The sequence below is a fragment of the Alosa alosa genome, chromosome 15, assembly GCF_017589495.1.
Source record: "Alosa alosa isolate M-15738 ecotype Scorff River chromosome 15, AALO_Geno_1.1, whole genome shotgun sequence".
NCBI lineage: Eukaryota > Metazoa > Chordata > Actinopteri > Clupeiformes > Clupeidae > Alosa > Alosa alosa.
In genome coordinates, this window is record NC_063203.1 from 7,150,787 (window position 1) to 7,167,848 (window position 17,062).

The window sequence follows — 17,062 nt, forward strand, 5'->3', positions numbered from 1 at the left end:
TATATACCCAGAAGAATAAAGTAGTTTTGGTTTTGACTAAAACTGTAGCTAACCATCACCGGTTTTTAATATTAACATAATGCAGTTTTTTGTCGTAATGGCTGAACTAGGTCTAGCTTCTACCTGCATATGTTTTTTTTTCCACTTTCACTAGCAACCAATGTGTGTACTGCAGTAGCCTATACAGTTAAGTGATTATAATGGGCTTTTCCAGCCCATTTTTGGACCATTAGAACGCCCTGTGCAACCGCCTACAAATTACTGATTTCTGTCCTTCTGTCATCTAGTGGTAGCTCATCGTTTGACAAAACATAATGGACCAGGCTAACGTTGGTGTTCATAAAATAACCAGTCAGTCCTAAATTATGTTGCACATTTTATTATGAGTGTTACATTTGCTTTAAAGTTTGTCTGTGTTTACATTATGAAAAATAATATAGGCTACATAATATAGGCTGCATACATATAGGCTATATTTATTTGAGCACAGTAACCTACTGTAGCCTAATGAATTAGAATTTGGAAACCAGCAGGCATGACCATTTGCAACTTTAATTTGTGTAGGCTAATCATCTGAGTGAGAACTGTTCAATTATTAACATGTATGTTACACAGATACAACAAATTCATTCTTAATCTTATTCTTTATTTACATTTTTGCTTGACAGGTGAGAGAGGATATGAATGTTGAAGAAATTAGGCCTACACACTCAAGCCATGTCAGCTGCTCTGTGAATTATGAATAGAATAGCCTACATACATACTTATATTTTTTGTCACACATATTCAGCATAAACCTTTTACATACAGCATGATTAATCAAGGCAGAAATGAGTATAGATCCACACTGATAACTTTTCCATTGAAGAGTCCTGTTGGTTTTTTAGACCGTTTGCATAATTTGATTAACCAATTTTACTGTTTGAAACTCCCAACCACCCTGCCCACATGCACAGCGAGGATGGGAAACAAATATCATATTGTTTTCCAAAGTCATAATCAGCTGTCATCATTTACTTCTAGCTATTCAGATATGTTTTTCAGGGGCATGGTGGGTGTAAGATAGTGTCTCTCCAGTTCTAGACAGGCCTATGTGTTTTAAAATGGCTACATGGAAAATTCAAATAATAAAGAAAAAAACATAATTTACTAATTCAATATAAATACATAAATAAACCTGAGACAACAAACAACCAATGACAATGCCCAATAATATAATTAATGTTTTCTTAACATAAGTCAAAAGTAATTAAACTACACAAAATGGCAAACTGTAAAACCACCCAGACATATAAGTTCACTAACAAGCATGCCAGCAGTCATCAAATTGGTCCCAAAAGATACTCAACCATAACCAATAATGCAACATCAAGAAAAAAGCAGACACATTTCATGGCTTATGGAACCAACATAGGATATTGCACAAGTCTTCTCTACTATTAGGTATGCCTCCTGTTTGTAAGAATATTATGTCGTCAATACTGTATGATTCTTTTGTTCTTTACCATAAGTGCATCCAGACAGACCTGACCTACAGCCAGTCAAAGCCATCTACAACACTGCTTCCATTTAAGACCACGTGGCTCAAATGACCACAGAGTAGCCTACTACACATCTACTAAGGAGTATATCATTTAAGGGTAAATGTCTTCCCTGTATATCAGAATGTTCCTCTCTGCTACACAAAAGCAAAATATGTTACCCTATGCCATGCATCTGTACCCAAATACTTCTTCATCTAAGGGAGTGCTCAGCAAGCATTTATTACAAAGCTGCACATTGCTTTTTAATGCTTCTGTACAAGTCCCTTATATCACATCCATTAATGTGTGGTCCAGCACAAAACCACATCATACACTGTGAAACAGTGGCAGAAATTCATTCCTTGTTACTTTTAGGTCCTCTAACCTTCTCATCATTAAATAGCTGCAGGATAAATGCAATAATACACCACTGGTTATTTCAGAAATAGTGTTTCCGTTATCTACACATTGCCTTAACACATTAAGTGTCTAAAGCTTGACCTTTGTTGTTATATATCATAAACCTAATAATGTAAAAATGTAGTGGCCTGTAAATGATGAAACATAATGTATGAAATCTTCACAACTTGTCTTTTTACATCAGTTATGCAATGTGACATGCAGGAAACCCCATACTGCTGAAACACAATTCAACATTAATCACGTTTTTAACTGTTGACGTGATTGAACAGCATTTGGAATACTGAAATTCACTTCTATACATGTTGTTATTTTCAAATTGACTGTTTCCTGTGCTGGCATGTGCAGTGTATTTCAGACACAAACCTGAGAGAATTTACCTACAAATTTCACCTCTCTAGTCTTTGCACTGGGCGATAACACTAGGATTATGTATTTCCCATATCCTTTAATATGTGGGACCATATATATTCCAGTCTTAATTATAACCAAACAGTCTCTGAATCGTATATACACACTTTTGCCTGAACAATGCAAAACAACAGCAATACAAACAAACAGATGACAAACAGTGTGCTAAAGTAGCAGGACCTCTGTGACCAGTGTCATGAAAATAAACAAAAGCAAGCATCGATGCGCCTGTTATACAAAGCAACAACATTATTAATATCATGACCATGCCAAGGATCAGCAACTGAATCTTTGGTGGAAAAAAGCTGAGATCAGTGCAATTCTGTCTCACACAGAAAAAAGAATATTCAGTTATTAAGCCATAACTGTCTCCACAAGGCTGTGATTCCAGAACTCACAAGCCACAATAAAGATGCACACTTTATACTCTAAGCAGAATGTTACAGTCTGTTGAATTTAAAATTCATGTGGTCAATAATGGTGCACTCAATATATTTGTACCCTTGGAAAACTAAAAATATTAGTAATATTTGACAGACATTCTGTTTAATAATGTCCATAAATCGTATTTGGCTGTGAGATTGAATTAAGCACAAATATCCATTAACACTTGCATGAACCACCTCAAATAAGCTGAACTCAGACTAAATAGTTCAGGTCCACTTTCCACCATTGCAGCCTCACAATGGTCGCCATGTTACTCTAATAAATTCTTAATAAAGGCTCTCCAAATGTGGTAAATTTAATACGTAGGCTAAGGGTAAAACATCCTTACGAAACTCTTCAGTAAGAGAAAAAAATGATCCTTTTTAAATATCCGCAAAAAACACAGCATGACAAAGACAGCAACAGTCTATGGTTCAGGCCATCTGTCAAACAGCCAACAGTTTGAGCTCTAAATGATTGTTTCCAAATGCACTGGGAGCCCTTGATGATGGCCCTATGCCCTCTATGTGCTCTAGGCTAGCCCATAGACGACATGTCTTTGATAAAAAAAATAATAATAAAAAAAACAGGATCAAAGAAGAAAAAGGAAAGTTGTGAATATAGATGTCCACTCACATGTCAGTGCAGTTCAGTGCAGGGCTACATACAGCTATCAGACTCTAGTTGACAGCAGCTGACAGAGAGGCCTGCACATTCAAGAACTGAAGCAAGCAAAGGGTTGGCAGTTTTTTTTTCTTCCTGAAAGTGTGGCCCACATCAAACGTGACTTAGATGGTGTTTGTGGGAATAACGTGGGTAGAGGTCTTACTAGATTAAGGTGTGTGGGGGTGTTGGGAGGTGGAGGGGTTGGGAACGTTACTCAGGTCTTTAGCACTTATTTGGTCTTGGGCACCACCAGAATCTCATCGCCGTCGCGGATGCTGTAGGAGTAGAGGGCACGTGTGCTGTATGATGTCATCTCCTCTGGTCCGAAGGGGCTGTGCAGGTCCTTGTCTATGTAGTAGAGTCGCATGTTGTTGGTGGAGAGCCGGACCACTGTCTTCAGCTGTTTCTTCAGCTCGGCCACCGTCTGATCCAGCCGGATGCTCACCTGCTCCACTTTTTCCTCACAGTGAACCTCTACCTTGGCATGAAATTTGGGCCGCAGGTCAATCTCGGCCAATGGCTCCAGCTTCCCATACTTGGTCACCAAGCAGTGGTACCTTCAGAAGTAAATAGAGTCTTTGACCGTTAACTTAAAGGCAATATCCAAAGGTTACTAGTTTGATCCTTTTTTTTTCAGAACTAATGCTTCACTTTAAATGTGCTAAATAGAATTGAAAGTTATTTTATTTTAGCCCAGCACTGGTAAATTAATTCCTTGTTGACTATAAATGTCAAGTCAGGTGTACATGTAAATGTAAAAAAGGTACACGTCATAAATTGAAACAGGAAATATGGAAATATTTAGGAAATATTTCAGGAAATATTATTATATAATATATATAAATTACTGTCATGATGTATTGCTCTGTGCTCTTTTTATCAATGCTTTCCAATTGTGATGGAAACCCACTTGACCCAGCTAGTTTTCCCCATAGCTGTGTCTATGAGACTGGTGTACCTGTACGGCTGCTCCCCTGCCGGGCGGTTCAGATAATAACGGATGAAGAACCTCTCAGCGTCCTCTCGCTCACTGTCAGTCACCACACTTCCGTTGAGGTTGGTTACTGAGGGTAAGCTAAAGCAGCAGAAGCACACCATCAGAATGAAAAGTGTCTCCTTCTCAAAGGGATGACTTTGAGACCACATATCTTAACTTGGGTCAGTTCTACTCAAATGTGTTATATTGAAATAATAAACTTGAGGGTAGTGAGACTGATTGATTGCCCTTAAAGCAATCAAAGCAAAAATATACATTGACATGTTTTCGCTATGTCTGCAGACAAGTTTTTCTGAGGTTGAAAAGACGGCCATGTCAGTGTCTCCCAGTGCTGCTATCTATTTTTAAATTGCTTATCAAAGCACCAAATGCATCCTTTCATTATCACCTGCAAATGACATTCACATATACACATTCACCTGCATAAACATTCATTAGAGCGTAATTACTGGCCCCTGAGTACTTGCACGGCAATTGACATGGCAGTAATTATGCAGCACCTTAGTGCTTAGTGTACCCAACATCCAAAGGATCATGAGGGGCTGAGCTTTCTCACTTCTTCATAAAGGACAAAACTAGCCATATGGATATGAACTGCTAAAACAATGACTGGTTCCTGGGATGTCATTTTATGTCAATCAAATCCTATTTCTTTTTGCTGTGTTAAATACACAGTCGTCATTGTTGAGCTCATAGTCATACAGTTCACTCCTGACTGTAATGTTCATGCTTTACTTTGACATAATCTGCTGCAAGGAACACTGGATCTTCACAATGTAGAGTCAGCAGCAGAGTTTTTTTCTGGCATATTTCTCTGTGAGGATGTTACCACTACTATTGTGACATCATGATTGTATGTAATGAGAGACGTGTTTATTTGACATAATTCATGTATTTTGAAAGTGTTGCAGAAACAAATAATTTGCAGAGGCGGTCACTATCACATTTGCAGTAATGCACAACTAACTCAGACTGAACTGTTGTATTGTTCACTTATGTTCTAGGGAACTTGGCCACTTCTATGAAATGTTCTCAACACTGATACATATGTTTTGTGTAATGAATACTTACTGTGCTATCATGAGACTTCGGCGTTCAGTATTCGTATAGTTCTGTAGTAAAGGTATCCCTCGAATTCTTACTTCTTCAAGTTTTGGGAAAAAGGTGAGCTTCTCAATATCTTCCCATTGCTGAAGACCTAACACATAAATGCTTACATTAATTATGAATAACGCTTTTGACTTTTGACACTGGGGAAACAGGCCCTGGGAGGTCACATGGCTATAGACCTCTGAAGTTCGCTTACAAAAAGTACCCAAAGCGGCCATCTTTGCCCATATAAGGAGATCCGGGTGTTAATTGAAGCTACCTTCCTACCTGACAAGTTGCATTGCAAGTTAGCTCTGAGCTAGCAAAAATCTAAGTTTGCCATCTTAATGTCCTGAAAATCACAGTACTCACTTGGAGGCAGAGGACAAAAGTGTAGAGCAAAACGTCTGCATTTCAGAATTCATTTCGCAAGAGTTTAACAGGTGCATTATTTTCCCATAAGAAAAAATCGCATGATATAATATATGGGCAAAGATGGTAGCTTTTTTGTAGGTGAACTTCAGAGGTCTACTGCAGGGTTAAATGCTATGTCCACTAGGGGGCAGGCCATGACTGCAATATTTTCCTGTAGTTATACAGTAGATTTCAATGTTGATGCTCCTTTACAGTCCACACTTGATGGTTTTGCACGATGCGTTGTTCAATTTAGGGTAAGTACACAACTGATGTCCTGCTTAGCCACAGGATATACATGGCAATATAAACACTAACAAAGAGATGTAGTTGAGGTGACAGTAAATTGAAAACGTATTCAAAACTAAATTACAAGTTCTCACAGAGTATCGTTGCAGTACTAGAAAAGAAATATTAGATGTAGAACTTGATAATGACAATAATAGTACCCATGATACACAGTATTAATAAAGTAAATAGAGTAGTTTGAATGACCACTGATTGCATTGATGAGTGAGGCAAAATTAATTTACATTAGCAATGAAAGTACCTGCATTGTGCAGATTGATGCTGCGTAAGTTTGGGAAGAGTCGTCGCAGTGTGTCTCCAGCATCCTGAATCGCGTTGAGGTTGTTGTTGGCCATGACTAGAGTGTCCAGAGAGGGGAAAATAGTCCCAAACTTACGCACCTCGTCCCAGTCGTGCAGGTTGTTGTCGGTGATGTGCAGCAGGCGGAGTGTCGTGCAGGACACGGTGGAGGGTGACACAGTGGTGTACTCATTAAGGCACAGGAACAGCTCCTCCAACCTGACCACCACACACACACACACACACACAGAACAAAAAACACGTGGAGCACGCTATTGAAGGGATAAACCGAGTGACACTGAATTGTGATTCATGACACAATTTGAGTGAAAAACCATGAAAAAAAGAAACAAAGGCACAAAGAGTAGTGGTGAAAGTGTAACGGAGTGCCGTCTCGGCGGTTGAATATGCGCACTGACTGCCATATCAACAAACCAGGCTCTTTGGCGTTGCAGTCAAGTTGCAGGTTTCATACCCCGCAGACCCAGGTTCAGGGCTGGGTGGGGTCATAGCTCTCTCTCTCTCTTTGCTACAGAAAGCTTTGTGAATTTATACATACCATAAAAGTTGGTACTATGGAACGAGGATTGAAGTAAATGGAAAAGGGGCAGCAAAGAAAGAATTTGAGTACAAATAAAGTAACTTCATTTAACTTTGGTTTAAACCAGGTTGTAACAAATGTTTAAGAATAGTGTATGTCTGGAGAGGAATCATGTTTCTTGCTATACCAACATAGTGGGCCAGCAAAATTATTTCCCTTCATATTCCGTTGTTGTTAGGATGGGGAAAAATCAATCAGTGAGAGCACACTGATTGCCGAATGCCTTACTCTGGGATCTCTCGGGTGATGGTGTGCACTGTGTTCCAGGAGACTTGAGTATTGTTAAGGACAAGACGATGGACACGAGAAAAGGCCTCGGCACAGCTGGGCTCCAGCACAGCCTCATTCAATGGGTTTGAGCTAAGGTTGAGAAAGTCCAGATTTGGGATGTTGGACACAATCTTACTGATCTGAAATGTGAAAGAGAGCAGAATTCAAATACTCATAAAATGCACAGCAAAGACATAGAAATATCCACAGGGGACTTTTTAAAATCCCATCTTACAATTCCTAAAAACGTTCTGTGGTCTGACTTCTGTGGTCTGCTGACTTACCTCATGCCAGTCTCGGAGCTTGTTGTTGGACAGATCGAGCTCCATCACATGGGCACAGAAGGCAGCAATCTCCCCCTGATCTCCAGCTCGACTTATCCCACAGCCATTCAGCACCAGTATACTGGGGAGGTTCAGCCGGTCTGTGCAGACGATAACTCAGTCATGATGACATCTCACAACATTTAGTGGCCTTCACAGTGATATACTGTAGTAGACACCCTCTGCAACTAGGATATGGTGCTGTCTGGACCATGAACATTGGCATTCACTACAAATGTATTCCTCCATCTATCCTCAGATGTGTTCAAGCCATTTCACACTTCACTGTTTTAATGATGAACTAACACAACATACTAAATAATTCTGTATTCTCCACTACTTGTCAAATCATTCACATTATTTAATACCACACTAAAATGCAGAGGTGGACAAAAAACAAAATTCTTTTCTTAAATCAAATAGATAGACCTTGTCAAATATTGCTCCAATACAAGTGAAAGTTACATTTTTTACAGAAGTACTTTCTTTTAAAAAAATACCCCAAGTATTTTTCCTTTCCTTACATACAACATCGACTTTGCAACTGTTAAAATCAATGCATTAGTACACAATCTTGATTCGCAAATCAAAACCTGTTCACAAATCTAAAATATTTCACTGCCAAATACAAAACTGGATAACTCATTCATTTACTGTTTAATTATGAAAGATCTAGCTATTTAGTGAATGTCAGGTGAGTGTCTAATTTCATTCCAACTTCACCATGATCATGGAGGATGTTCTGATGAAGAATCTGCTGTCACCATCATTACCACAGCCATTGAAAGAAGTAAATTCAATGGTCTGTCGCATTAATGCATTTAAAGAATCACTGCTTAAAATTAACAAGTACTTCATGTTCATTTCAAATGTAGTGGAGTCAAAAGTACAGTATGTCTTTCATTGTAATGGAGTAAAAGTCAAACGTTTTCAAAAATATTAATACTCAAGTTAAGTACAAAAGTTAAGTTAAGTACAAGTTAAGTACAAAAACCTTGCTAAGTACCGTAATCAAGTAAATTTACTTAGTTACTGTCTACTTCCGTGGAAATGCTTTTCCCTAGTACACTAAATATCAGTAGCAAGATCATTTATTTCAATGCAAACTATCTTTAGTGGTTAGTGCACATATCTTGTAATGATTGAAATATGTCATGCTTGTAAAGGAGCACAGATTATAGATGACTGCACCGTCTCAGCCTTACCCTTCATGGGTGATCCTTGGGGGCCAATGGGTACTACCACTCCCACGCCGGGTCCTCGGCGGTACGGGAAGTTCTCTGGACTGTACTTCTCACTGATCACCTGCATGAAGGTGCGGCCCTCCTCCTCATGCTGCTCCATCGTCCTGTCCCACGAGCCCTATGGAGCTGACCGTCCCACAGGGGGGGGAAACAGCCATATACAGGAGAGGTAACACTGGATACTCACCACACTAGCTGCATGAGAACCACCAGACACACACATCAGGCAAAAAAAGCAGTTGTTGCACCAGGGAGTACAGAGGCCTAATAAAGTGATAGTACTGCTGTTTAAATAGACCTAGAGCAAGGAGGACACCTACGCAAGTTCATTAACAAGAAAGAGATAGCAAGTGGGAGGTGTCTTATCAGCTTATCAGTGCTGTGCAGTTGGAAGGTTAGATTCACAATTCCATCAACAGTCAGACCATATTCCGAAGTGCACTAAATGAGCTAGGATCTAAGTAAATAAATGTATCCAGATGAGTTCTGCAAATCATACATAATTATGAAACAGTAATTACACAATAATTAATAGAACATGTGGAAAGTATACTGTGCATTTACAGTAAGCTGTAAATTCGCATAGATCAGAATGACCCAAGCCTGAATGCGGTAGGCCTACTGCTATACTACACTAGATGCTAATATGAAATCTAGTCCCAGTGTTGTTTAGTACCAGACATCAGCTACAATAAAAGGTTTGAATGAATACCTTCCACTGGCTGGCCACCTGCAGAGGTGAGTCCTCTGTTTCCTATGAGCAGCCTGTCTCTCCAGTGGAGGGCTGGGAGGGTAGCTGAGGCTGTGGCACACGCAGGTCACCTCTAACAGGCGGACGCTGAACAAACAGAAGGGAGTTCAAATTTCTCCTAATATGTTACCATAACAGAATGAAAGTCTTTTGTTTCATGACAGTCAGGTCAAACAGTCAATAGCAACTGAAAGTGAGAAGTTAACCGATCACACCAAGTGTCCCACAAGAAGATATTGTAGGCCTGTATGTTGTCTGAAATTATTTCTCATGATGTAGCCTAACACAGACCATAATAAGATGTTGGCATAAGGATTTTTAATTGCATGTGGAAATCTGCAATTCGAGCACAAGTGAGCCTACTGTAGGCTACTCTATAAAATATTAATGTCCATTGATTGCATGTTCCCTTTCACAGTAACAGTTGACGTAATTGACATTTTCAAATGACAACACACAACTGGTTGTGTAGGCTACTAGGCTTTTATAGTATTGAAAACACTAGATGTAATGTATTCAGTTGTGTACAGGATTAGATTGGCAGTCTATAAAATATGACAAAAGATGCACTGACTGTAGGCTACATCACTCCAACAAGGTTATATCAAGCCTACCATCGAATCAGCTAATGTCCAAATAAAATAGCCTACATAGATTGAAAGTATGGGAAGCATTGCGTTTCAGCAAAAAACGATGCGAAACTAGCCAGGCTACTGACAGGACTCGAACTTAGTGTATGCTACGTTTGTCCAGATAACTTAGGACGAGTATTTTGGAAATTACAATACTGTGCTACCCAAAGGATGTGCTATATGTTATCAGGCTACGGATACACAAACGGATGATGATTGAGACGGGAAAGAAATCGTACAAAAATAAGCACGAATGATGTTCTCTGGCTTAGACTATATAGCCGTCCAACAAACAGTGATTGCGGACTGTGGTTAACGCTACATATCTGATGTACATATTTTTTTCAGACGTACCGTTATACTGTTGGGTAAATTGTTGTGGAATGTGTTGTGCTCACCTTAGCTGTGAACCTGTACGTGCGGTTTTTTTTGTTATTGTTGATTCAGCTGTCAGACAAGCGACCGCCTTCTTGTAGGAAGTGACGTAGCATAATTCACCATAAAATTGTCTGTGGGCTCACGAGATAAGGCCTTTAAAAAATAGGCCTATTAGACACAAACAGTGATCAAAGACATCATATTTTGTTTTATAAAATGTACATTTTATAGACACAGCCTGTATAAGGACATATGGTTTACAAGAGTAGGCAGGCTAAGCAGAGTTTGTTATGTAGGCTTAAACTACGAGACAATTTAGATAGGAATAACAGTCCAGAAGGCTAATTTAATCCCAAATAGGCCTACAGATAATCTCACAATTCAAAACTTTACATTGTTGCCAACATGCAAGTAGTTATGCTGGAGGAAATTGTAATTATACACTGGTAGGGTCACTCTGGTTCGAAATTTTGCAGCAATAAGATTGCGTGAGCACTTTTTTTTACCATATACCTTACGATAGCCTATAGAAGCACTTGATTAGATGTCAATCAATAGACAGTAGGGTCTAGTCTAAATAGTCATTGTGGTCTAACTGCGTTTTTGTGCTTTAGCATTTTCAACAACTAATGAACCTCTAAATAAGAGGGGGTGGTCACTCATTAGGGCCAACATGCTCTTTAAACTTGTCTGATTCCACAGAAAACTGATCACACACTTTAAGAATAAAAATCCACTATATTCTCTAAATAGCATGTCAAACAAATTGAACTACCCCTTGAAGTCAATCAGCAAGCTAACCTATTTCTAGATGATCGCTGAGCCTGTCCTGAATGTTGACAAGCCAGCGATAACTTAGCCTTTTAATGTCATAGCACACCTGCTGTTGTAGCCTCCTAATCAGTCCAGAAGGGGGCACAAATACATGAATTTTGCGACATAACCTACCATGAAACTAGCCTGGCTCCGCGTGTCCTTAAAGCCAGCTACTGAACTGAACTAAAAATGTCCTATTTCAAAATTCTGCAAAAGCAATTATTATTTAAAGTAGGAGTGTTGGTCATTTTCAAAAGTCCCATATTTAAAAAAATGTGGTTGTCCAACTGAAAAATAACACCTTCTTATTTAGACTATAAGGGACCATCAACTTGCCCAAGGGACTATAGATGGCAATCTTACATATTTACATTTTAATGTTCATTAATATGTGCTGTCTCTGTTTTAAATAAATAAATTACAAATTGCAAAATTATACTACAACGTTTTGGTTGAATTGGTTTATATTTTTCATTTTCATTTCATTTTTATTTCTATGTTGTTATCATATGTGTTGTTGCTTACTTATTCTCTACCCAATAACTTATCCATATATAACTGTTGAGATATATCTCTATAAGATGTCCAGGTGTCATCTTAGATACAGAGTTAAGCTTCAAGCCCCATATCAGTAAAGTTAAGTGCGGCCCTTTTTAACTCAACAAGATGCAGAAAACCATGCCTTTATTGCTAGCTTAGACTACTGCAATGCACTTTTTACTGGTCTCCCAAAAAACATATAAAGAAATTGGAACTCAGAACTATGCTGCTAGACTTTAACTAAGACCAAGACGAGAGAGCACATCACCCCTGTGTTAGCTGAACTGCACTGGCTCCCTGTCTCCTTTAGAATTGATTTTAAGGTTATGTTAATTGCTTACAACACTCTGAATGGCACCTTCATATATCTCTGAGCTTTTAATATCAATCACAAAGGAAACTTAAATCTTCCAATGCTAATCTTTTAATTGTACCCTAAGTGCACCAAGCAAAGTAGAGAAGGTGCTTTTATCCAATACACCAAAGCTATGGAACACCCTGCCTCTTTACATCAAACAGGTGAGTTCAGTGAATATCTTTTAAAAAGACCTACCTGAGACCTGAGCTTTTACTTAACTCATTTTATCTTGTAGATTACTTTTTCAGATTATTCTACATTCGACTGCTGCTTTGCTGCAGCCAGCCAGAAGCAGATGGGCTCCCCTAAATCGGGTTCTGCTCAAGGTTTCTTCCAGGAATATTGGAGTTTTTCCTTGCGACTGTTGCCATAAGGTGCTTGTAGGGGTTAAGGGTTAAGGCTGCCAGTTTTCTGGTTGTTGTGTTCCTTAAATGTCTGTATATAAATTAATTTAATCACAACAAATATAAGAACATACGGACATGACCGCTGTATTTCTGAAGTATTTCTGATATTGCTTGGTATGTTACTGATCGGATCATAAATGAAATTTTTTCAATTTAATTGTACTTATAGAGCGCCAAAACATTACACATGTCTCATGGCGCTTTGCAGAGTGTTAGACAATCAGAGAAAATAAAAGAAAAGAAGGCCCATGGGTAACAGGGGTGAGGAAAAACTCCCTAGAATTGGAGATACATATAGGTAGAAACCTCGAGCAGATCCACGACTCAAGGGCCTGACCCATCTGCCTAGGGTCAGATACAGAACAGTAAGGTCTGTATACATGACAAATGCATAAGTTAGTCAGGTGTAGAGAATAGGACATGGTGTTTAAATGGCCACAGCAACGAAGCAACAAAAAGGAATGACTGAAGAAGTTGTAGGAAATTGTTGGTATTTGTGGGGGCCCGCAGCAAGGACTTGCGGTTTGTAGGGGTATGTATTTGTTAGTTAAGCCTATATATATACTACCGCAACAATTTGCTGTGTTAGCCTCAAAATGTACTATTATTATGACCGCCGCGCAGCGCATGCCCAAATTTCCGTCAATGATTCCCGGGACACTGAAAGACCGGGGTACACGAAACTTGGTGGACATGTAACCCCACATGGATAGCATGGAACCATCGTTTTTCGTTTTGATCTGTAGCCCCCCCGCTGAATTGGACCCCCCGAAAGGAGGGTAGGGCAGACACAGTTCTCTGTGAATCTTTTATGGTATGTTGGTCTCAAGGGCCCACATCAACCTGGCTCATAATCACTCATTTGTGATTTTGCCGGTAAAAAAAATGAAAATCAGTAGGATTAAAAGAAAGCCAAAATAAATATTCATCATCATCATCATGGCTGCATTTTCAGTATTGGCGTGAAGTAGTCGTTTGTCCACTAGATGGCGCATCGTTGCAGTGAGACGTAATTTTGTTGGAAGTTAATAGTGGGTTGGAAAAAACAATGGACACTTCATACAAGGACTGTAATTTACCGCAGCGAACATCTAATAAGGATAGGACGATGTTCACATGAAGTGTAATTCCCATTTCTTCTTGAAGCCGAAATAAATCTGAGGATGTTTATCGGACATGCTTGGTTTTTACTGCAGGTACGTTAATCTTGTAATATCAATAAGGACCTAGGTAATGTTAATGTTAGCGTTGGTTGAGTGATGGAGGCATTTGATTTATTGCATTTGTAGAAAACTATAAATGCGGTTATACCAAGCAAATGTATAGCAGCACTGTTTGTATCTTTCGACTGTCATTTATTGCACGTGCTACAAAATCATTCTGTGCAATGGAAGATTTACCAACGTTACACCGGTCTGATACAGTTTTGCCCATACACATTGAGACTGAGGCGCATGTTTATTTTGTTTTAAGTGCGTGCAGGGTGTGAGAGGGGAATCGATGTGCTTTGATTACAGCTTGGTAGTTGTAGTCTGTGAAATTAAAAAGCACGTGTGTGTGAAGTATCCAAACAATGACACCTTCATTTCATTATGGCTGCTTTAGCAAAACACCTTAAGCTACTGTGTAGTGGGTCCCATTTAGAAGTGGCTACTTCATTCGCGCTTTCCTTGACTCATGGAGCTGCGTGAATGTTATTACAACTTTTCGCCACGATATGACAGTTTAAGTCCGCTTGATACTGTAAGGCGTAAGCCATTGGTTTCCAAAGGAGATTTTATTTGTGTCGCCAGCATAGCCTATTGACAATTTATGTTGTCAATAGGCCTACCTTATAATCCTACCTGTAGCTTAGGGAAGCTAACAACTTTCTATTAGGATCTAGTTTGTTAGTTACCGTTTTGTCATAACTCCCTGATGCATTTTGCATTTAGAATAGCCAGAGCGTGTATATCTCAATCGGAAAATTAAACAATATCGGTGCCTATGGACTAGGCTGGGTGAACCCAGCCTGATCGGCCCGCTATTTATTTTTTGATTTCTTAAAAGATTGAGCTTGGTCTGATGAAAGCCAGACTAGCCATGGACCTCAGTTAAACAATGCAAGGGAACATGAATCAGCCTATATTTGCACTAACAATAACGGACAAAAGCTCTTCAACTTTGGCCCGTTAAAATGTGTATGAACAGTCTAGCGGACGCATTTCATCAAGGCCCATTTGGACATGTCAGTTACTTGCACCACTGGTTAGATGTAAAACAGCATTTCGTTTCAGACTAGGCTACTGTTACTTAATTTGTGCATTAACAATAACGTTTCAGACTACTGTTACTTAATTTGTGCATTGACAATAAAGTATTACATGAACTAAAGATGACTAAAATCTTATGTAGAAGAAGAAACATTCACAAAAATCCATCCATCCAAAAAAATGACCTTTGTTTTTGATAGCTGTTGAAAAACGCATGGAACTGACAGAGATGTTTTTGTTTATAAATACATAAAAATAAATAAATAAATAACATTATGCTGATACCTTTTGCTTTTCCCAAATACAATGTAGCCTACAGGTGTAAGTGACCTTTCATCAATCCAGTTGCAATGGATGAACTGTGATGAACTGCCCTACTTGTGATTGTTTAGAGATTTTAAAGGTTTTATAACAATTCTACATCTTCTTTGGCTATTCTACAATCTATTCACCTTTTCAGCACCAGTAGGGTACTTTCTGTGCAGCCGCACACACACACTCAGGCATGCCAAACAAGCATACACAAAAGTTTCAAGAGTGGGGGATGGAGTAAAATATGGAGACAAATTGAAGTGTGATTTATTTTCGCGGAACGGATGTACAGGACTGAGCGGCGGTCATATTTTGTACCGCTATGCGGTACATCTAGTTATTATTATTATTATTATTATTATTATTATTATTATTATTTTCTTCTCTATTATTGTGTTACATGTTCCAAATGTAAAGCACTTTGAGCTGCATTCTATGTATGAAAGGTGCTACACAAATAAAGCTTATTATTAATTGTTAATAATAAAGCTTATTATTAATTATTATTATTAAGCTACGAATTTATAAATCATTCAATGTACTGTAGGCCTATCTTTCATTACCCTGAATATGTTAATAAATGTGTCATGAAATGTTGTTTAGCTTACAGTAAGTAAGTATTGTTGTATTTGTTTTGTTTAATGTTGTATTTCTTGGAATAGAATTTTCAACTCCAACACAGCGCCTCGCGAACACTCATCCCTCTTTTGCCAACACATAACATGCCTCAAGTGCGTGTCAGTCAGTTTTCACGGCCCTCCACCCAGTGCCCTCATACAATAATGGCTTTGGGGAGAGGTCCTGCTACCAGAGTCTGGAATGGCATTCCTCAACACATCAGAGAATTACAATCCATCACACAATTAAAAAAAACTATAAACTGCTACTCCTCAATACTCTTGCAAACATTGACCTCTATATATCACTGTCTGTGCTAAGTCTGATGTCTATCTGTTTGCCTTGTGTTGTATGTAAATGTGATGTGTGATGTGCCCTGTCCCTGTTACTTGCAGAACAGGAACCTGCTGAAAATCAGCTTTTTTCAAGGATACAAGGATACAATGATACAAGGAAGTTTATTGTCACATGCATATAGTTACTGGAAGTAAGAGATGCAGTGAAATTATGTCTGGTGTCAGCCTATTTGTGCATTAATGGGGGGGGTTTAGTAGAGGGGTTTAGTAGATTAAGTGGCAAGGGACCAACAAGGAGCACCCAAGAGCAACAGGGGCAAGGAAAAACTCCCTTACCAAGGAAGAAACCTTGGGCAGATCCACGGCTCAAGGGGCTAACCCAACTGCCAGGGGTCTTGGTGTGTGTGTTGGGGGGATGACAGGGGAGATGGGGTAGTGTGCTGTGTACGTACTGAGTCAGGCCCGTTTTAAATTGTAACTTTGTTACTTTTAATACTTTCCTGTATAATACATATAAAAATGAAATGAATTTATGTGAGTATGTGAAGAAACTGGTAACTTTGAACTTCTGAACCAGACAGAAACCATAGATATACAGTAGGTTCTATCGTTCTGAACTGCATGAATGAATTTATTTATATATTTATTTTGTTGCTTGGTAATTTGGTTAATTTTCAAGTATGTATAGAAACTGGTAACTTTGAACTTCTGAACCAGACAGAAACCATAG

The 17,062-nt window shown here is 38.8% G+C and overlaps 1 protein-coding gene across 4 annotated transcripts; it reads right to left on the bottom strand.

Moving 5' to 3' along the window:
• Positions 1–625: 625 nt before the first annotated feature.
• LOC125308314 (tubulin-specific chaperone cofactor E-like protein) lies at positions 626–10,835 on the bottom strand. 4 transcript variants are annotated; one of them, XM_048264723.1, is made up of 9 exons: positions 10,754–10,835; positions 9,685–9,810; positions 8,934–9,098; positions 7,690–7,829; positions 7,364–7,545; positions 6,497–6,753; positions 5,515–5,641; positions 4,405–4,521; positions 626–4,003 (listed from the first exon to the last, which is right to left on the bottom strand). In XM_048264723.1, exons 3-9 carry the CDS (start codon positions 9,070–9,072, stop codon positions 3,676–3,678), a joined length of 1,290 nt encoding a protein of 429 aa, XP_048120680.1. In that variant the 5' UTR covers positions 9,073–9,098; positions 9,685–9,810; positions 10,754–10,835; the 3' UTR covers positions 626–3,675. The 4 variants fall into 4 exon arrangements, with proteins under 4 accessions (XP_048120680.1, XP_048120679.1, XP_048120677.1 ...); XM_048264722.1 differs by having other exon boundaries at positions 8,934–9,167; XM_048264720.1 differs by having other exon boundaries at positions 8,934–9,236.
• Positions 10,836–17,062: the final 6,227 nt, after the last annotated feature.